Source organism: Nicotiana tabacum, chromosome 17, assembly GCF_000715075.1.
Source record: "Nicotiana tabacum cultivar K326 chromosome 17, ASM71507v2, whole genome shotgun sequence".
NCBI classification, from domain to species: Eukaryota; Viridiplantae; Streptophyta; class Magnoliopsida; order Solanales; family Solanaceae; genus Nicotiana; species Nicotiana tabacum.
The window spans coordinates 144,546,413-144,568,809 of record NC_134096.1 but is presented as its reverse complement, the minus strand read 5'-3'; the positions used below and the strand labels follow the sequence as shown (position 1 = coordinate 144,568,809).

General features: G+C 37.1%; 1 protein-coding gene across 1 annotated transcript in view; it reads left to right on the top strand.

The window, feature by feature from the left end:
* LOC107796482 (protein SWEETIE) overlaps positions 1-19,706 on the top strand; it is a 45,278-nt gene extending 25,572 nt beyond the window's left edge. Inside the window, exons 19-48 of the mRNA XM_075235241.1 lie at positions 73-166; positions 312-380; positions 480-602; positions 690-758; positions 849-953; positions 1,110-1,198; positions 1,904-2,060; positions 2,944-3,093; positions 4,577-4,626; positions 4,832-4,931; positions 5,052-5,108; positions 6,174-6,241; positions 7,612-7,705; positions 8,105-8,328; positions 9,430-9,574; positions 9,672-9,740; positions 10,345-10,398; positions 10,555-10,641; positions 10,722-10,850; positions 10,946-11,149; positions 11,294-11,749; positions 14,146-14,211; positions 14,601-14,698; positions 14,789-14,879; positions 15,012-15,147; positions 16,842-17,155; positions 17,223-17,357; positions 17,492-17,650; positions 17,724-17,849; positions 18,413-19,706. Of these exons, the coding sequence (XP_075091342.1) occupies positions 73-166; positions 312-380; positions 480-602; positions 690-758; positions 849-953; positions 1,110-1,198; positions 1,904-2,060; positions 2,944-3,093; positions 4,577-4,626; positions 4,832-4,931; positions 5,052-5,108; positions 6,174-6,241; positions 7,612-7,705; positions 8,105-8,328; positions 9,430-9,574; positions 9,672-9,740; positions 10,345-10,398; positions 10,555-10,641; positions 10,722-10,850; positions 10,946-11,149; positions 11,294-11,749; positions 14,146-14,211; positions 14,601-14,698; positions 14,789-14,879; positions 15,012-15,147; positions 16,842-17,155; positions 17,223-17,357; positions 17,492-17,650; positions 17,724-17,849; positions 18,413-19,429 (4,735 nt within the window). The 3' untranslated portion in view covers positions 19,430-19,706. The remainder of the gene's footprint in view (positions 1-72; positions 167-311; positions 381-479; positions 603-689; positions 759-848; positions 954-1,109; positions 1,199-1,903; positions 2,061-2,943; positions 3,094-4,576; positions 4,627-4,831; positions 4,932-5,051; positions 5,109-6,173; positions 6,242-7,611; positions 7,706-8,104; positions 8,329-9,429; positions 9,575-9,671; positions 9,741-10,344; positions 10,399-10,554; positions 10,642-10,721; positions 10,851-10,945; positions 11,150-11,293; positions 11,750-14,145; positions 14,212-14,600; positions 14,699-14,788; positions 14,880-15,011; positions 15,148-16,841; positions 17,156-17,222; positions 17,358-17,491; positions 17,651-17,723; positions 17,850-18,412) is intronic.
* The last annotated feature ends 2,691 nt before the right edge of the window (positions 19,707-22,397 follow it).

Genomic DNA, 22,397 nt, shown 5'->3' with positions numbered 1-22,397 from the left:
TGTCTCCTTTTAACTTGGTACTAATAACCCAATATAGAAATTAGTCATTTATCTTGTTGATTGTTCATCCAGGGATTTGTTTGAGGATGAACTTCGCTCATTTCAAGGTGGAAAAGATGGTCTAGTACCATGTGTATGGGATAACGAGCTTCCGAGCTTTCCTCAGGTAAAGAACTTTCGCTGAAGAGGTTGACTTTTTATGAAAGAAATATAATTTGCTTGACGTCATATAACTTCAGAAGCCATGAAGAGGATTCAACTTTTTCCCCTTGTTTGATATCCATTACTAATACATGTTTCTGATCATGAAGCCGGAGACTACAAGCAAAATGTTAGTGAATCAGAAGCTCCTCTGCTTTGGATCCATATTTGCTTCCGAGGTAAGTGAATATGGTTGATGGCTTGGCTTTGTGTTAGAATTATGTGCAGATATGGAGGCATTGATAGCTTGCAACTTAGTTTGTCATTGTTCCCCTCAGGATATTGGTGGAATGCTCTCACTCCTCGAAATGATTGAGCAGTGTCTGAGAGCTGGAAAGAAACAAGCATGGCATGCAACCAGTGTTACAAACATATGTGTGGGCCTGCTATCTGGCTTGAAGGTGATCTAATAATTTAGACTTTTTATTCGCTTGTCCGGAATTTTACATGCCTTACATCTGCTTCTCTTGTGCTTGCCTTCATCACAGGCTTTGCTTGCTCTACGTCCTGAACCCTTACCATTGGAAGTACTTAGTCTGGCACAATCCATCTTTCAGGTTTTCACTATCTTTTTGTTGATATTTTAGTGCCCTTGCCTTTCTTTGTCCTTTACAGTCTTTCTTAGCGTTTGGTGTTTACCTTGACAGAGCATTCTGGCTGAGGGTGACATCTGTGCTTCTCAACGCAGAGCATCATCTGAAGGTCTTGGCCTATTAGCTCGACTAGGAAATGATGTGTTCACTGCCAGATTGGTTAGTTCCATTTGAATCTTTTCACAGCCTCCTGGTTCTAGGACAGCTTTCTGGGTTGCATCTTGTAGAGTCATGCAACAATTAGTATCATTGAATCCGTAAGAATCTCAATTACCCATGCTCCGTTGTCATTTTAACTGGTACGTGTCATTGCAGACAAGAGTGCTCCTTGGTGATATAAATTCAGCGGTAGATTCAAACTATGCTGGTTCAGTTGCTATATCACTTGGTTGCATTCATCGCAGGTAAGCTTGTTGAATGATGCAAACTTAGTGTGTACCTTTATCATTTCACTAAACACATGCATGAATTCCTTTTATATGACAGTTCTTGTCGCTCTCGACTCTTTCTTACATGAAAATTTCTTCCACAACCTTTGACCAATCTGGTGGTGCTATTACTTACTTCTTTCTCCCCTTCCCTCCAATGAAGAGATCTTTGGTATTGGTAATTATGTCGATGTGTTTCAACTTTAAATGCACCAATTCTGCTTGTCCATGAGCAGCTTGTCAAATTGAAGTGCAAAGCAGTATTTAAGGTAAATAAAGGTTTAATGAAAATAGCTGATTGTCTAATTATAATGCATTTTGGAGCTAAAATTTGTAAGCACCGATCAATTAGTGAGGTTTTGAGCTGATACAATAAAAAACAGTTTACTTATGTCAATGATGGAAGAAATACTTATCTCATGATGTGAGCAAATACTTAGGAAGTAACTTATGTAATTGAATCGATCCACCAAAGTCTTGAGTAAATGTGTAGTATCTGATCCCAAAGATAGTAAGTACTTTCTTTCTTATGAAAGAAAGTCTTTTCCAAAGATTCTATATAAGTTTATTTATGAAACCGAGATAGTTATCTTTCTGCACTAAGAGGTTTGTCTGAGTATGCTGTTTGAATTGTTGTTTGTTAGTTATCTGCAGTCCTCATTCTGTTAAACCTTCTTGCAGCGCAGGAGGGATTGCATTGTCAAGTTTGGTTCCTGCTACTGTTAATTCTCTTTCTTCTCTGGCTAAAAGTTCAAACACTGCCTTACAAATTTGGTCTTTGCATGGTCTATTGTTGACTGTGGAGGCTGCTGGATTGTCCTATGTTTCTCATGTTCAGGTATCCATATATTCTGAGTATGATACTTCAGTGTCTCTGAGAGCATCAGTTATCCACATTCTTTGATTATCATGGCTAACATTTGATTTAGTGTCTGTTTTTCTTATCACATTCTTCGGTTGTCATGGCTAACATTTGATTTAGTTGTCTGTTTCTCTTATCACATCTTGTAGAATCTACTCATGCTGACCAAATTTAAGATATTCTTTTCAAATAGGAAGTGTTTGATAAGAAGAGGATGGGTTTAACTATTTTCTGGTTTATCGGAGGTCAGAAGTGTCTCTTGAATAGATGATAAATAATAGAAACTCTCGAACTTCAGCCAGCTGTTTATGGCTCTCTCTTGAGCATGTTACTTATCAAGAAACTAATTATCATGTTCAGATAACATATTTGGTTGGATCTAGTGGAAAAAGTCAAGATATTCAGTTGTGAAGAAGAGACCATAGGCTAAGAACAAAACGTGCTTTGCTAATAAATCCGTTAAGATTTACTTGGCTACCTTCGTTCAGAAACGCATCTAATGTTCACTCTACTATTTTATTGATATGTTCTCCAGATGGTGTTTGTGTCATCTTGTGTTTTGTAAGTGGGTAATTGTCCTTCCTTATTGCTCTTCATTTTGAAGCCTGATCGCGATAAATTATTGATTAAGGAATTTTCTTGAATCGTTAGGCCTTAAAAGCTTCCCCACCTGATATGTTGTAAGTTGTAACTTTTATTTTTTTGGTTACCATTTTTATGTTCACATTGCTTCAAGAGGTTACCCTTCTGATATGTTGAACAAGAAAGGCGATTTATCATTTTTTTTTGTTTGGCACCTCTAGGTTCTAATTCAACTCTTCGTTTAACTCTAAAGTTTCCTATCTTCTTTTACTTTCAGGCGACACTTAGCCTTGCCATGGATATTCTGTTGTCAAATGAGATTGGTTCGACTAACCTGCAGCAGGCAGTGGGACGCCTTATAAATGCTATTGTTGCTGTCCTTGGTCCTGAACTTTCTCCTGGCAGTATATTTTTCTCGCGTTGCAAGGTTTGTCAATTCAATCTTTAAGAAGCTTTAATTTGTATTTTTGGTCCATATTAATAGAAGCATCATAACCTTAAGACAACAAAAGTGCAAGAACTCCCCCAAGCTCACATGGATATGTTAGAAAGCTAGTTTTAGTAAAGCGAACTTGCTGAGAGTATCTAGTTTTTAAAATTGAGAAACCTGTATGTCGTTTACTTACCACCTTTTTATGGCAAGTGTTATATGTGCAACTAAGTAACATTGTATTGATAAATGAAAGATCACTTATGGGTTACAAGTGTATGTCAAGTGTCTCTTAAACATTCATTAAACTCATCATGTTTGTTGAAGTTTCTCTATATGTAGTCAAATTTAACTGAGGCAAATATCGGATATGTAATGTACTACTCTCTCTGTCACAATTTATATGTCATACTTTCTTTTTTAATCTGTTCCAAAAAGAATGTCATACTTTCTGATTTAGAAACATTTTAACTTTAAATTTCCATTTTACCTTTAATGAGATGATTTAGCCATCAAAATGTCAACTTTGAGATTGTCTGTGTCATCTCAAAACATTTATCTTTTAGCAATTTTGTGGTTAGATAAATTTATAAGTATAAATGAAATACACTTGAATATCATTTTTGCTGAAAAAGATGGATGGATTTTTAATTAGATACTTTCTAATCATTAAATATCAATACACAGGAACCTATATGTAATTACAGCATTTTTATGTTACTTTGTTTCATGAGCTCAAGTAGGAGTGTCAAATTTGGTGAGGGATATGATGGGTATGTTTAATTTTTTAGGTTGTTATTATATTTTAAAGATACCCATGTCATCCCTGATCAAAATGGGCTGGTAAAATGATGGCAATAGAGCTATGGCATCATTAGATAAATAACAAAGTATGCACTAAAAGTGGATATCCTCTGGTCCGAGGAATTTCTCTGCTAAGAAGTAGTGTGATGCTCTTATCAAGAGATAAATACATTAAAAAAAGATGGAACAACTTCCTTGATAACCGTATTTGTCCTAGAACTATTTATTGTAAAGTTTAGCGTATAAAATGTTATGGGGTTTCTGCCAAATAATCCTAGTATAGGAATTGAGATAATGAGACGCAAAAATCTACTAAAAGTTGGAGGACTAAACAAAACGACCTATTAGCATGAATTGTTTTACCATATTTGAAGGTCTTTAATTTATATTTGACCACAAGGAATTATAAACTGTGTCGTCTTGTCAGTTGTCACTGTTCGCTATCAATATTATGATATTCAATTATCCGAACAAAGTTATCTAAAAGATATAAAATACTTGCCTGGGGTAATTGATGCAGTGAATAATCTTCTTCACTGGTATTGTGCTTAGCATACACGTCTTCCAATATATTGAGGTGGCTTTTGACTTCAGTAGCACCATTTCTTTTTTTGCCTACTAGCTTTTTCTAACCTTAATTTGTCCAGTTTCAATTTAATCTTGTGTTTTTCTTCAGTCTGTCATTGCAGAGATCAGCTCCCGGCAAGAGACTGCAACACTTTATGAGTATGGCCACTTGTTGCTCATATATTTGTCCCATTTTTCTATTAACCAAATAAGAAGCAATAGTTTTGAGACCAGTGTGGTTTAGGTCTGGCGAGGACATCAAAGCACTTCATTTGACTCATGCCTGCTTTATCTAGCTTTGTAATATTCACGTTGAATTTTTTTAATGTTTGGATTTTATCTTATTTTTCTTGTTAATTTGAAGGAATGTCCGATTCACTCAGCAGCTAGTTCTTTTTGCGCCACAAGCTGTTACTGTGCATTACAATGTGCAAACACTCCTCCCAACTCTATCCGCAAGACAGGTAGTGCTTTCTCTCCCTTGGAAAAAGAGGGTGGGGGATCAGAGGACTAGAGGACTGGGAGTGACTCCTTTCTTGTTTAATCTTGTGAGTACTGAAACTTCTGAATTTCATTTACAACAGCCAACGCTGCGACGTTTAGCTCTATCCACTCTGAGACATCTCATTGAAAAGGATCCAGTAAGTAATTTGACTCTGACCTATGTGCCATCCTGTGCTTTAGATATTTTGATACCTTAAGAGGCTAGGTTTTGCCAGTTGTCAGGGATATAGACGGATCAATAGCACTTTCTATGCTTTAAACCTCTTTGTTGTATACTATAGAGCTTGCTCGAATACTAATTAGGACGAGCTAATATTCAAGAATCAAGTTAATTGCTTAAACTCTAATGATACGAGTTCTGTTCAAATATATGTTAAACTAGAATATGGCATTATAGGCAATAAAATACTCTTCATATAGTCTAAAACTTGAAAATCCTTAAAGAGCAAAACATCACATCAAATGGGGGTCAGATCCTTTTAATCCTAACTAAAGTATATATCCCATGTGAGAAACAAAAAACACCACGAGAGCACAAGTATTCATCGACGGAATCCAGAAGTGGAACTTCACGGCACAGCTCCACTGACACAGGAGTTTGTTTTATTTGCCTTCTTCCTGTTACTTCCACCAATCCACGTCCCCCGCTCCAAACTCCTAACCCTTCAACTTTTTCCCTTGGCTTAGAAATGAGGCAACCTCCCCCTTCCCCACCCCTCGGGCTTCTGCCTGGCCATCCCCACTCTCTCCCTTAATGCAGGCACCATTCCTGTATTCAGAAGAATACATTGAAATCATCAGCCAGGTTATATACTGACAACCTTTTGGATCTTGGTTGAAATCCTGTCGTGCCTGTTTGAGTGGCTTTTCTGAATACTCTGAAATGACTGCAAAACTACAGGGCTGTTTTGTGCAGTCAACTCCAGACTTCATCCTTTTGATGACTTCTTTCATTGTTCTTGACATTCAACTGGCAGGAAAACTGCTCCCATGTCTTTCCACTTGGAAAACATAACATGTGAAAATCATACAGCTAAGAACAACCTCTTTAAATGAGAAATGTAATGTATACTCGAGAAGAGTTTATGAAGAATAATAAAATGGCAATTTCAGGAGATCTATTTTCAATTCACTCTTATAGTTTCCGAGTTCCGATTTGTCTGCTGTGCACTATATTTTAACTGATGCTTGATGGTGTGCAGGGGTCCATCATGAATGAAAATATTGAAGATACATTATTCCATATGCTGGATGAGGAAACTGATGCTGAGTAAGTTATTATGCCCACACAAACTGGTCCTAACCCTTATCCCTTAATTGTTCTCTAATTTGGTCTCTTTCCGTTTGTTTGGGTTGGCTTTATTAGTTTTAGGTCTAGTGTCTGGCGTTCCTTTTCTTTTTTGGAAATGAGTTAACTAGTTAGATTGAGGGAGGCCCAAGGTCCATTTTCTTAACGGTGTGAGATTAATGAAATGCTTTTTTACTTGTACAAGCAAAGTTATGCACTAGAATCATTTGACTAGGGAGGGAAGTAATTTAGGAGAAAACTGCAATAGGAAAGAAATATGTGGGTATATCATACTTCCTAGTTTATGACACAAGATGAAATAGTTAACATCGTTATGTATCCTTCCCAAGCATGAAGAAAAACATTTTTATTGATTTAGTTCCTTGTATAAAGGTAAATGTAGCCCCCCCCCAAACCATTAATACCCCACACTTAAACAATTGCTCATCCTGGAGCAATCAGATTACACTTCAAATAGTGGCGGCCTCTTTATCAAATAATTTTCCTAACTCATCACGTCAAGAATATTTAAAGCGAACTCATCACCATACAATAATCACTAAGCCTCGAGACTCAACTCACAAGCACCACGTATTTTTAAACATCCGCTCACTAACTCTAACATAAGGGCCAAAGACATACCTTTACTTCGCAAATCTTGCGCCCTCACACCAAAATAGAGAATAGTTCTACACACAGTAAATTTCAACAACAACTAGAAATGTAAGATAGAAAAAATTCACTCACTCTCAAAATAAAATTCATGTGCCATAGAAGACGTACCATAGGCTTTCCTGTAGTGTAATACCCTACTAATTTGAGCTTATTCCGTCAAGGATCAAGTAGGAATTAATTTTGTTTTGAAGTTCGGAATACGAGAGGCAACCGTGTAATTTTTGGTGTGATTGAACATTGAGTTCCTTAACTTTTTGGAAAGAAAATTTACAAGTTTAGAAACTACACACAAAGTAATGTGTAAACCACAATTTTAAAAATTTAAAATATTTATGAATTTTTTGAGAAAATTGTAGTCAAAGACAAATAATTGACTTCCCAATTATTGATAGTATCATATACTCGGACTAAGGGAGTAGCTGGTTGAATTATACTAGTTTTTAATGCCATGCATCTTCTTTCTTTACCCCCTTGGAAAGTGTTTTTCCTTTTTGTTGCTAGCTTTGCCTGTTCGAGTGCTCTGTATTAATCTACCTGAATAGCTTTATATTTGCTTTACTTTTGCTATCTCTTTTCGCTTTAATTATCTTAATGTTTTTCCCTCTACCTGTAATTGGATGCTTTCAAATTTGTGTGCTAACTTTTGTGCCTTACTTAGAGTTCTTCCAATTTTGCAGGATTGGCAGCTTAGCACGGACCACAGTTATGCGGTTGCTTTATGTATCATGTCCATCACAGCCATCACGATGGCTATCAATTTGCCGCAATATGGTAATTTTATCATCCACATTGCCACTTATTTTTGTAATCTGGTCAACATCTTCGGGATAAGCTATTCTGAAAATTGAAGGAGTGTAGTCATGAATTGAAAACATTTTACTTTATTTTTAATTAAACTAGACTGAACAGGATTAAAAGATTCTTCGAAACTCGTCTATGAAATATTTATGATCTTATTCAAGGATTATGCAGCAAGTTAAACCAGTTATCATATGACTGCATGTAATTCACAGCCCAGAGTCTAGCATTTATGCTCTCGGCAATCTTTATCTTGCCTGTCTAGTATTTTTGCCTTGTGTCACATGGCGCGTGTAGTTTCCCTTCTTGATTTTTATAGTGTTTTATGCCGGTGATGAAGAATGCTTCACTGAAATTGTTTATTGTTTTTAGATTCTTTCGTCATCCTCAAGAGTGATCAGCAGAAGTGACAGTTCACAGAATGATTCTTCAAGTGGTCTGGATGGTGAAACTGGACTTAATTATGGAGATGACGATGAGAACATGGTGTCTAGCTCCCAAAACCCAACCTTCCAAGGTTATAGAAGCAATCATCCCATTGCCTATCTTCCTAGGAACAAGCACCTCAGATATCGAACAAGAGTTTTTGCTGCAGAGTGAGTAGGCAATTGTGTTCCTGGTGTATCATGACGTTAGCTTATTCCTCACTCTAACCGACTTTGGTTTTATGCTCCCCTCTTTGTTTCCTCTCACTGCAACTCTGTTGTATGCCATTTGTAAGCATTTTCCTTTGACATCATCTTGATCTTCCTTCTTCCCCACAACCCACCCTTCAAACTCGTATAATCAGCCAACAGAGTTTTTATGGACAATTATAAAACAATAAAACAATTATGTAAGGATAATGAAATGTCAAAAACAGTGACAGCAAATCATTAATGCCAAACAAGCAGTGGGAATGAAACAAAAGGAATATGGCAGGCATCTATCTTCTACATTTGTGGTGTCCAACATTACTTCACACTATTAAATGCTATTTAGATAGTATTAAGTCTTTACACTCAGTGCCCGCCTGTATGTCTTCTCTTTAATGAAATTTGTTCTACCTTTGTTAAGATTCCACAAATTTTAAATGTTATTTGGCTGTTTCTTGTTATTATCTTAGGCCTTTGTATTTCTCGTCTAGATAGATGTATAACTATACTATTCTTCCGAAAAAGAAGCACACAGAGGAATGCATTATGCTGCAACTGAAATGAGGCTAAAGGTCAACAACCCCAATGCAGTTAACTAATCCAGTAAAGATTTTCTTGATAAGGTCACTTGGAAAGCTTGTAGCAAAGTGATATGGGTGCAATTTGTGCTTAGTCCAAATAAGTATTCATCGAAATAGCATTTCGGAACTGTTTCTGCTCATTCACTCATGAGAGTATCAAGATCTAGGATTGGTGTGTTAATGCGATTGCATACCATGTGCTCCAGATCCATAAGCTTATCTGTTGTCCAAATTACGATGAAAACAGAATCCCCTCATAATTCCATTTTATGAGCCGTCCCAACTCATTCTTCTCTTTCTCGTTGCTTCTCATTTTATTATCTTTCACTGTGAGAATCTTTTCCTATATATTAGTGCATATCTTTTCTCCAAATTACTTTGTCTTGTCAAGAAAATGGTTCTGCTTGTTATATAAAAAAAAATTCCACGTGTTAGTCTCTGATATAATGTATCCATCTGAATAATTTTCTCTGGCTTTTAGGTGTTTGAGTCATCTTCCTGCAGCAGTTGGAAAGAATCCAGCCCATTTTGATGTAGCGTTGGCAAGAAAGCAGCCTGCCAGTGGACCAACTTCTGGAGACTGGCTGGTTCTTCAATTGCAAGAACTCGTTTCACTTGCTTATCAGGTGCTAAAATTCGAAATCAACACCTTGTTGCACTAATGCTATTAAAATCAGCTTTAGTGTGCGAAATAAATTAATTCTCTCCCATCACTTCTTACAGATCAGCACAATTCAGTTTGAAAACATGCGGCCAGTTGGTGTGACCCTACTGAGTACTATTATTGACAAGGTACTGCTTCAATGTTCATTCAACTATTCGGTTGGACTTAATCAATTATGGCCATTCAAATGGTATACCATTATCTTTTAGACATCAGCCTATACTTTGACGTCTAATTTAATGATTTGTAAGTCCATATTAGATATTAGACTGCAATCAAGGTGCAGTTGGTCTGCCTTTGCATTTGATTTAGCTACTACACCTTGAGTTTTACTATTTCAAGATATTAGCTTTCCTCTTATTAGACACAATACACTGAAGTGGGCCATAATTGTCTAAAGGGGATCTCGCTCAGTATGTATGTCCTCTATCCTCGTATAATAGACCTTATCCTGGTGAACCTTTCATATAACTTAGTTTGTAAACTACTACTGCATTCCAATGACTGTCACACAGAGCTTGGTCGTGTGATCATAAGGTCATTGAGCTTGCCAACCAGTCTCCAATAATGACCTTGCACATTTTTACATCTTTGGTTATTGCTGCTCATTTTAGTCCCACGTATAATTGGCGTCAAGATTATTATGGCCTTTCTTACATTGTCTTTGTTGAGTTTCATTTTTAGTTTCTCATGCTTATCATGTGTTGTCAATGCTATTACTATAAATTTCAGTTTGGAACATTGGACCCTGAGCTTCCTGGACACCTTCTACTGGAACAGTATCAGGTAAGTCCTTGGATCATTCTTTCAGTTTATTCTATTAAGCAGCTTGTATACTTCCTAAATGTCTTGAATAATCCCAGTTTAAAGGCATAATCCAAATTGATGCAAAATCCTTACTGATATTAGCTCAACTAAGCTAGTTATGTTACTTCTATTCAGGCCCAATTGGTGTCTGCAGTTCGAACTGCACTGGACTCATCTTCCGGCCCTGTCCTATTGGAAGCAGGCTTGCAGCTGGCCACAAAGGTTATAGAATGCTGCCATGCATCTAGTAGTGTAAATTGATTGCTGTAAGCTTTAAACGGAATCACGTGTGGAAATTGCAGATATTGACATGTAAAATTGTTAGTCGGGATCAACTTGCCGTTAAGCGGATATTTTCATTGATTTCACGGCCTCTAAATGAATTCAATGACCTTTACTATCCGTCCTTTGCAGAATGGGTCTCATGCAAGGTTGGTTGCTTCCTGTCCAGAGGAAAATTAGGATAGGCATATTTCCTTACACTGTTTTCTCCTATCTAAGCTATTTCTCGATGTTGTCTTTCCAGATCAAAGTGAGACTCCTTACAGCACATGCATCTCTGAAATGTTACACCTTTGCGTTCTTGAAAAATCAACAGAAGGAGATTTCCGATGAATATTTAGCTTTATTGCCTCTTTTCTCTGAGAGTTCAAAAATTCTTGGAATTTACTGGCTCTGTCTTCTGAAGGACTACAGCTATATCAGGACTCAGTCATTTCCTAAAGAAAATGTGAGCTCATAGTTTGATACATGTTTCTCTCTTTAATAGCTATAGCTTCTTTCACTTCTAAGGGAATGGAACACTAAGTAGTTGTTGCACTCTCTCTGCTAATTCTGGCAATTTTTTCCATGTTCCAATATGCACTACATGCAGTGGAAACCATTTCTTGATGGAATTCAGTCAACGCTAGTTTCAACTAAATTGCTAGCATGTCTGGAAGAAGCTTGGCCCCTGATCCTGCAAGCCGTGGCATTGGATGCGGTTCCTTTGAACACATATATAGAACGATCCTCAGAAACTGAAAATCAATCTATTACGGACTTAATTTCTGGGTACAGCATGGTTGAGTTAGGTTCAGAAGAGTTTCGATTTTTGTGGGGCTTTGCCCTTCTTCTTCTATTTCAGGGGCAAGATTCGGTTCTTGGTGAATCTAGGCTACCTATTGGTTCTGTCAATGCCATATTATGTGGTGGCGGTGTTGGTGAAGAAGTAAAGTCGACTTCTTTGAAGTTGTGTGAAGTTGTTTTGCCTGTGTTTCAAGTTCTGTCAGCGGAGAGATTTTTTAGCGTAGGATTTCTCACTGTGGTTTCCTGTCAAGAACTGCTGCAGGTACTTTCAATGTCTTGTTGTTCCTGCTAAGTCACTCCAAAGTAATTTGGTTGTCTGTTCTGTATTTGCATTATGGATATCATAACCCTTTCTTTTTTTCTTGGGTGTGCATTTTAAGGTTCTCCAGACATATCATATGGGCAATCAACTATGCAGAACCTCACAGAGATTGTAATTATTGTCACTGAAAAATTGGTTTCTTCTTTGGAGAATATCCATGCTGTGGTTCTTCATTTTTTACATTCCAATTTTGAACCTTTATTATCATCAAACAAAAGGCTTTTGGCATGCTTGTCATATATGTTTCTTTCTTCTTCTGCGCATAGGCCTCTGACAATTTTTTCCATATAAAGATCTCTAATGAAGTTAATGTGAACTTCTGTAATTGAATCTTGATATTTTCTTACATGTGGCTTTCTGCAAATTGCTTTTATTGATACTTTGGCATCTGACATGATGAAAAGACCACCTTAAGATACTGAATGCTGGCTTTATCAAAAAAAGATACTCCACGCAGGTTAAAGCCCATCGCCGACTCATACTTGGTTATGGAACCACCAGAGCTTTACCTGTTTAAAACAAAAAAAAGAAAAGAAAATGGAGCCACCAGAACTCTCATTTGGAGTTCCTATTACCCATCATTATGAAGCTAGAGAGTATGCATTACTGTTGCTTATTGTATTTGAGCATGTCATAACTTTGTCCAGAAAGCCCAAAAGTTCTCTTGGTAATGTCCCAATTATGACGTTAGAGGTTGAGGACACAGTTTCTTTGCTGAGATCGAGTCCCTTCTTTCCAAGTTCATAGGACTGGGCGTTCAAGAGTGCTATTTACTGTGTTGACACTGACAGTTCAGTTAAACTAGCTTGGTTTTTGAGTTGACGTATCAGGAAGGAAAATAGGCGTATGTTTTAAACTTCTAGTTGGTTAGTCTTTCCCGTTAAAACTTTTAGGAAGGAAGGAGAAAGTATTTAACATATTAACTTTTTCCGATTTCTACCCTAGTTGCTTGTCAAGCTTTCTTGTATGCGAATATCCTCCTTCATTTCCTTCTTCTAGTCCTTTTCTGATGCAGTTTTTGAGAGGCTGTGCAGGGAGGTGCTAGCTGAAATTTTTAGTGAAAAAGGAAAAAGGAAATTAACGGATTAACTTTTTGGTTTCTACACTAGTAGCCCAGGAGATGACATAGTGCTGATTGACGAGACGCGAGGCGGGGTTAACACTAAGCTGGAGGCTTGGAGATAGACTCTGGAGTCTAAAGGTTTCAAGTTGAGTAGGACAAAAACAAAATACTTGGAGTGCAAGTTCAGTGATGGATGCATGAAGCCGAAGTGGAAGTGAAACTTGATACACAAGTCATCCCCAAGAGAGATAGTTTCAAATATCTTGAGTCTGGAATCCAAGGCAACAGGGAGATTGACGAGGATGTTACACATTGTATTGGAGCGGGGTGGTTGAAATGGAGGCTCGCTTCTGGTGTTTTATGCGATAAAAATGTTCCACCAAGACTTAAGGGTAAGTTCTACAGAGTGGTGGTTAGACTGACCATGTTGTATGGGGCTAAGTGTTGGTCAGTCAAGAGATCTCATGTCCAGAAGATGAAAGTAGCAGAAATAGGGATGTTGAGATGGATGTGTGGGCATATCAGGAGAGATAGGATTAGGAATGAAGTTATTAGGGACAAGGTGAGAGTGCTACCTGTGGAGGACAAGTTGTGGGAATCGAGGTTGAGATGGTTCGGGCATGTGAAGAGGAGAGACATAGATTGCCCGGCTAGGAGGTGTGAGAGGTTGACCATGAGGTCTGAGGAAGGGTAGAGGTAGGCCGAAGAAGTATTGGGGAGAGGTAATTAGGCAGGACATGATATTGCTTCAGTTTACCGAGGAGATGACCCTTGATAGTAAGGTGTAGAGGCCGAGTATTAGGGTTGCAAGTTGACAGGTAGTCGAGATTTTCTCCTAGTTTTACCAGTAGTATTAGTACTATTCTTGTATTTTCTTATTCTTAGATCTTTATTATTACTCGTTGCGTCGTTCGCTTCCGTTATCTTATTACCTTGTTGTTGCTATAGTGTTTTGCTTCTTTTTCATTATTCTTTGAGCCGAGGGTCTATCGGAAACAACCTCTCTTCCTCACAAGGTAGGGATAAGGTTTGCGTACACATTACCCTCCCCAGACCCCACTTGTGGGATGACACTGGGTTTATTATTGTTATTGTTGTACACTAGTTGCCCTGGAGGTTTCTTCTAGGATGTCAATGTCTTCCTTCATTTCTTTTTTCTTGTCTTATTTTAATGCATTTTTTGCGAGGAGGTGCAGTAAGTTTTCAGTTAGATATTCTCATTTGACATGCCTCTCGTGAAGTCTAATCAAAGTAATAATTGAAATGGATGCAGGTTTGCTTTTTCTCCATATTTGTTGAAGATACATGGGACAATCTTGCAATCTCTATTTTATCACAGGTGACATCCCATTTCATGTCATGATCATGCTATTACTTTCAGGATGTATCTAATGAAGGGTCCTTATTACACGTCAAGGTCCTTCTTTATATTGAAATGCAAGATGGCTTACCAATCTTAAGTGAAATTGATATGAACCCTGGTTCTATGTATGTTGTTGTAAACTTTGCATTACTTATGATTTCCTTTTATGCACGACCTTTTATTGTCAAATAATATCTTTGTGTAACCTAAAGGACCTGATACTGGTAAGTTCTTTATGGCTTAATTTCAATGTATTTTCTTATAGTTATGCAGGCACATAATTGAATTTCTTATCTATATGTGCATAACAGCCCCATAAAGGATCTGTCTTTGAACTTCTTGTTTCTTTTTCATTGGTTTGGTAGATTGTGCAGAACTGCCCCACAGATTTCCTGAAGACGGAAAGTTTTGTGTATTTAGTATCAGAACTTTATTTGGCGCTTCTTTTTAAATCCTTCACTAGGTACCGCTTCTTTTCAGTGAAGTCAAATTACCATATACATGAAACAGTAACAAAAAGTAGTTTTGAACTAACTTGCGTTGTCTTTGTCAGTGCAACGTCTCAATACCATTCAAGTCAGGACGATATTGTTTCTGTCTTACTTACCACAGCACCGACACTTTTAAAACGTTATGAGCCAAAGGTGGGTGTCATGTCTTACAGACAGTTCCTTTTTGTCTCTAGTTAATATTTTAATGATTCTACTGCTTCCATTGCATCCCAATTTTTCATCTGACGAGAATTGAGCAATTCTTTTTTTACGGTTTTCGTGCAGATGGGTTTGAAATCAATTTTGGCTTTTCTTTTGGTTGGTTATAAGTGCATTCAAAGGGCTTCAACTGAATTTTCTCTCTCAAGAATTCATGATTTTGTCCGGTGTCTAACTTCTTTAATGAAATCGTATGTTACTGGTAAGCAATTCTCATAATGAACATTCAGGTCCTTGTTCTTTTGATTATTAGGTTGTAAAAGAAAGCTTTTGAGCTTGGATTTCTTTAGAATCTTGTTCAGTCTAGTAATCATAATTAACTCATTCCCCAATGTATGGAGTCGGTTAATTTCATGTTTGTGTTTCATTTGCGCATGTAAAAATCAGTCAAATATTTCATGATCCCAAATTAGCGGGCGTCAGCTACACGAATCCTCTATATCCATTTCACTCTATTCGGGTTCATTTCAATCCAGCAGTAAATAATTTGTCTGTTAATGCAAATTAGGGGTTCTCGAAACTAGAGCTTTTTCAAATCTCGCACTTACTCCTACAGAAAGATATGTCTGTAAGAGTATAATAGATTCTTGAAAAATAACGAACTTAATGTAAGTGTAACACAACTACCTTTTAATCTCAATTAGTTGGTGCTGTCTACATATGTCCTTTGCTTTTACGTCTCTAAGAGAATAAAAGATTCTTGACAAATACCGGACTTAATGTAAGTGTAACAACTAATTCTGAATCTCAATTAGTTGGTGTTGTCTATATAGATCCTTTGCTTCCATTGTGTTTTCTGGTCCTGCTTGTCTTTCAAAATCTGTCTGCAAATTATTCTAAAGTTAAACATTTCTATGGATGTGGCAAGTGATATGAAGAACTTTGTGTTCAGAGAGTTCACTTAGTTAGATGTGAGCTTGTATTTCCTTTTGTGGAATATATTTATGGTTTTCCTGAAAGAATCTGACAAACCTTGACCTGAAGTATTAAGAGGCATGGTTGCAATGCATTTAACACTTGACGTTCTAACGTTCTAGGGGAATTTTATGGTTTTCCATTGATTTCTGAAGAACCCTTTAATCACAAAAGTTAGGAGGATCAAGTTTTGCAACAGTTTTCTGTGCATTGCCCTGCATGTATTTGTAGAGTGTGTCGACACCATGCATAAAAGAGAGCATGTCTGAGAATATTTTGTGTATATTCTAAGAGGAGATTCTTTTATCAAAGTTCCATGCAAGCTATGTTGCTCGGAGTCGGGTGTGGGTATCCGATAAAGTTATTGAACTAAAACTAATAAAATTTAATTCTTTATAAATGCCCAATATTTTATTTATAAGATATTCTCACGTAATAGTAAAGCATTCTCATACTTTATATATATATATATATATCAAACTAAATACCCAATCAATCTATACTTCTCGGTCACAGATGCAGTCAAAGCACACAAGGTAAGTTGACCAAATCTGGTGTGGATCCCACACCTGCGCAGGGATTTTGAAGAGTCCGCACAACACAGCCTGCAAGCTCTCTTATTTGGGCCTTGGTCATACTTCTCTTTGGTTTCCACTGCCAATGAACAAACTGTTGTACTATAATTATCAATCGTCCTTCACACTATTTGATTCTTTAAACACAAGAAATGAAGTATTTTGTATTTTGGACCCAAATAGTGATTCTTGGGAACAACATCTACATTTCAGCCCCAACCAAGTTGGGGAAAGTGATTCTTGGAAACATGAAGAAAAATGTATTCTTGATCCATATGGTGAGCTCCAGGTTCAATTCCATAATCTAGAGAAAGTGCAGTGTGTCCATTTATTAATTTCCAATCTTAAATTGTCCACAGTAACATATTTATTTTACTTGACTGATGGTTATTTGCTCTAACTACAGATATCTCTGAACTTGGAAATGATAGCATTGGGCACTTGACGACAATAGCAAGAACTTGTCTGACTGCGAGTGTTATTTTTGCTGAGAACTGCACTAAAGGAATTCATCAGCTTGAGAAGAATAAGAGCTCCCACTTACATAAACTGCTGCTGCTGAAGCTTGCTCTCTCTCTTGAACAGACTACTTCATTTACTAAACTAGCATTTGAAATTCAACTTCTCGAAGAAAACGAAGGATGTAAACCAATATTATATGTCATGATATGCCATGCAACTCGATGCTTCAGGAGTGCTCTTACTAATTCTGACATTCAAGTAAGCAATTTTTATTGCAAATGATGATTTTGTTAACTGGTTAGCGAACATAATTTTTCAACTGCAGGTCCAAGCAATTGGGTTGCAAATATTGAAAGGCATGCTAACAAGACAAACCAATTCAGAGTTTAACTCATTCCTTGTGTTCTTTGTTGGGGAACTTGTTGAAGACCTTGGATCTGTAATCCAGAAACTTTTTAAGGTAGCCAAAGTGTTCAGTTTTGCTTATTTCCCACTTGTACGAGTTCCATTCTTGTTGTTGGCGCCAGGGGCTGGGGGGAGCCGGTGACTTGAATTTCACACAGTTACAGAACCTGATGTTTCTCTTGATGACAGACACCTATGAACAGGGAAGTGGTGGCTATTGCTGGGGAGTGTTTGAAAATTTTGATGCTTCTTCAGACACTCTCAAGAACTAATGAGTGTCAGAAATGCCTAATGAATCTGTTTTTGGAAGCTGTTCTCCTTTTTACAACATCAGAGAATTCTTCTCAGGTTCTATCATATATGAAGCTTATGTTTTGCTTCATCTGCCTTCACAGTCTGATTGATCTTGTTTACATTGTAGGAAGCACGTGATTTGAAGATCACGGCTATAAAATTAGTTGCACAACTGGCTCAACTCCCTGGCTCATCTGCTTATATCAAGGAGGTCTTACTGACAATGCCCATTACAAGAAAGCAACAACTGCAGGTGATAACTTTATTAAAAATAGGAGAAATACGCACTCTTTCTTGATGATCTCTAATTCTTATGTTTTAGTGGTATTAACCTTTTTATTTGCTATTCTTTTGCAAGATCTCTTCTTTTTTGGTAATGTTACTACATTATGGATACATCTCCTCAATTAAATGTTATCATATTTCAAATGTTTTTTGTGGACAAATCCTCCCATCATGGTTTAAATTGGTTGTGTCAAATACATTTGAAACTTGAAATTTTTGAAATTTAGAAAGAATTCATTTATATCTGAAAGAGCGTATGATGTTTCAAAACGGAAGTGTGGCCCATAGATTTTCACAAAAGAGGTGCTTATGTAGTAATGCAGCCCTTTCCCTTCTTTTGAGATTTTGACTGCCTAGGAAATCAGGCATTAATAGTTTGAGCTGAGAGTTTTTCTGCTTTCTCTAATGTTAGAAGTCTGGCAGTTAACTATGGTTCCGAAGGGCATGTGTTAAGTGGTTCAGCATCAGTAAGAGTTTTGGTTAACAGAAACCAAAAAGAGATTCTCAGTCTATTGAATGTTATGCTTACAGGATATAATACGTGCTTCTGTAATGCAAGACCAGAACCAAATACAAGTCAATTCCACAGGACCATCTTTAAGTATCAAGTTGCCTGCAAAAATAGAGGAAAGTAGAGAAGAGGAAACTACTGTTTCAGCTGCTTGTAGAGAAGAGGTTGAGGACAAGTCTGAGGAAGAGGAAGACGATGATTGGGATACTTTTCAGTCTTTTCCTTCTACTAATGAAGACGGCCCAACTAAAACCGACTTTCAGGATTCTCACTCAATTGAGAGCACAAATTCAGATGGTGGCCTCAAGGGAGACTCTATTTCTGTACCTCATAACGAGGTAGAAGAAGCTACTGTTACAATTTCAGATGGTGGCTTTAAGGGAAATTCAATGTCTATACCTCAGAATGAGATAGAAGAAATGACTGCTGAAAATCAAATTGCTAGTGACAATAACACTCTGTCAGTCAATGCCGATAGCAACAACCAGACACAGGAGCTTACTGGTTCCCAAGATGGCTTCCATGACGGGGTGTTATCTGATACTCACCATATGGAGAAGGATATAACAGCATTAAGCCACGATGATGTGCTCTTGCCTGGACGTCAGTCTGAGGTAGGAGAATGCCCTGAAACATGTGAAAACCTGGAGGGCCAAAAGAGAACAGTTAGCAATTTGTCTTCTGAACTCGGGGAACATGCTGAAGTTGTAAAAGCACATGATTCCTCTTATGAGGATCATCAGAGAAGTACACCGGAATCTAGTGAAACAAATGAAGGTGCTTTGCCTGATCTTCATCCTGCTGAAATGGAAAAGGAGTGTTGCATGCCACTTGATGATTGTCATGAGGACGTAAAAGAACAAACTACATGCGATGATCACCACGAGGAGAAGGATGTGAAGGACATAACCAGAGTCAAGGATCACCATGAGGAGAGGAAAGCAGAAAACGAAGACCAACGTTGTAATATAGATTTGTCTGAGCTGTCTCCTAAAAATGTAGAAGGTAAAACACAAGTCGGCCTTGACGAAAAATGATTAGCACATCCTATTGCCTCCATAAGTCTGTATATTGAAGTTAAAATACTGGGACACCACAATTAGGAAAGGTCACTATAATAGGTTTATGTATGGTCAGTATTATTTTTTGACGTGTTTGGCAAGTTCTATTGAAGTTTGAAGTTCTGTTTTTGTAATGCGTGAGGTTAAGGTTCTTTCATTATAAAGATATTATTTTCCAGGAATGTACTTAACAATGATATCTATTGTGTATGAGGTAATGATTTTGCTAAATATAGATAGAGGTGCAGCTTAAGCTTAGAGCGCAGGGCATTCACTCGTTTGATATAGCCATGTTTTGAACGTAGGTTGTGTTATTGAATTGTGATAACACAAGTCAATTATCTCGAGCATATTTAAGGTAAATTTTTAACTTATCTTCATAATATCACCAAATCTCTTGTATAACTTTAGACTCAAATAAGCCCTTGAACCATAAATGAGTAAATAGCCATGACTTTTCCGTTTGACTTTTAAAAAATGGAAGAAGACTACAATATGCTTGAAGTTTGGGGTGATGAACTCCTTTACCCATTATTTGCTTAAGAAATTTAATAAAAACTCAAATTCTTCTGAGGTCCTAACTCTCTTTTGGAAGTAGTGAGCTTTTAAGCTTTAAAAGCTTTAATTGGTACTTGTTTAATATTTAGGTGTGAGAGTTTTCTAAAATTATGCCATACATACAATAGAAGAAAAGCTAAAACTTATATCGTGGTAATGTTGGCAAGAGAATACTGAAATGACTCTACTATTAAGAGAAAATTACTAGAAGGCAACAAAAAGATTCAAAACACACAACTTTATATGAGTTAAAAATTTTGGCTCCAAAGTTTCAAGTTTATAAATTACGGAAAAGGTCTAGATACGCCAGTAAACTATACGAAATTGAACACATTTGCCCGTCGTTAAAATGTGGACTCAGTCATGCCCTTACCGTGTATAAGTTGGGTTACATATGCCTTTTTTTAATAGACCTCACTAATAAAATATTTAGCACCGGATTTTGACACATGTCATAATTTGGTGCATTCTATCTATACCCTGATTTTAAATAATAAACCACCCGACCCATCACACTTATTTTATTAAACCCGACCCGACCCTGTATTCTTTTTTAATAAACCCCAATCTTATTTTATTTACCCACTCTCTCATCTCGCTTTCTTCTCCCAATTTCTCCTCTCACCATAGCTGGTCTGTTAGGGTTTTTCCCAAATCGTTGACCCAATTTCAGAATTACTTAGGGTTTAGTCTTTAAGTTCCAACAACTTTGGTCCTTTATTTTTTTTCGGATGACCCAATTTCGGATGATTCATGATCAATTTGAAAGAATAACTTTTGTTTCAAAAGCTTAAGCGAAAAGAGTTGACCGGAGTTTGATTTTTGTGTAAATGACTTTGGAATGGATTTTTGATGATTCTGATAGCTCTGTATGATGATTTTAGACTTAGTAGCACGATCGGATGTTGATTTGGAGGTCCGTAGGTCGTTTCGACGTAAATTGGCGAAAGTTGGAAAATAAAATTTGAAAGTTTGATCGGGAGTTGACTTTATCGATATCAGGGTCGGAATCCAATTTCGGATGTTGGAATAGGTCCGTAATTTTATTTTATGACTTGCTTGTAAAATTTGAAGTCAATCGGAGTTGTTTTGATATAAATCGGCATTGATTTCGAAATTTGAAAGTTCATAGTTCATATTCTTGAATTTGGGTTGCGATTCGTAGGATCGAGGTAGTTTAGATGTTGTTATGTGTGATTTGAGGCTTCGATTAAGTCTGTATTATATTATAGGACTTGTTGGTATATTCGAACGGGGTCCCGAGTGGCTCGAGTGAGTTTCGGGGTGGTTTCGGACCATTTCTAGGCCATTTTTAGTTGTTGGTTTTTAGCTACAATAGTGTGAATTGCAATCGCGGGGAATTGGCCGCGATCACGAAGAGTAAAATGGGAAATATTGGCCTGTGAATCGCGCGATCGCGGAAGGCTTTTCGCGATCGCATAGAGGAAATATTTTGCTGCACAGGGTTGACTTTGGAAACTTATATCTCGCAATCTATAAGGAATTGGGAGATGATCAAAACATGAAAGTTGTAGCCCTTGATGTATAGTATTCAAAAAGTCAAACCATATATCATTTAGAATTTTGTACAAAAATGTTATGACCATTATACTAGAGGATGTCGGAGAAGAGTATGGAAATAGCTGTTGAGGAATTTGTTTATCGCGAACGCGAGGGGAGGGTCGCGAACGCGAAGAACAAACCCCTGGGCAGCAGAATAAAGTCAAAAAATGAGACTTCATCTCATTCTTCCATTTTTGGATGAAGAAAGCTCAAGTGAGGCAATTTTTCGTGAGTTTTTCAAGGAACACATTGGGGTAAGAATTCCTAACTCAATTTTTGTTAAAATACATGAATCATGAAATTAGTGAATTTGGTAGAAATTTTTTATACCTTAAATTGAGGACTTGGAGGTCGATTCGTTATCGCAATTTAATAAAATTGGTATGGTTGAACTCGTATCAGAATGGGTGTTCGGATTTCGTGAAAATTCTGTCGGGTTCCGAGAGGCGAACCCCGCGTTGACTTTCGGGTTGACTTTATTATGTTAAATTTTAAGTCGAAGTTATATTATCCAGAATTATTTTCAATAAATTTTAATGAAGTTATGTAAATAACTTGGCTAGATTTGAGCCGTCCGGAGTTCATTTCACGCAAGAAGGTTATTTTGGAATATCGGCCTAACTTCAAAAAGGTAAGTATCCTGCCTAACCTTGAGTGGGGGAATTACCCCTTACGCATTGAGTCGTATGTACCATTTGTATAATGTGAAAGCCGTGTACGCGAGGTGACGAGTACGTACTCGAACTTATATGTGCAAATTTTATTGGTTTAAAGTCGTAGGCATTTTTAAGTATTAAATTTGAAATTGCTGGCACTTATTAAT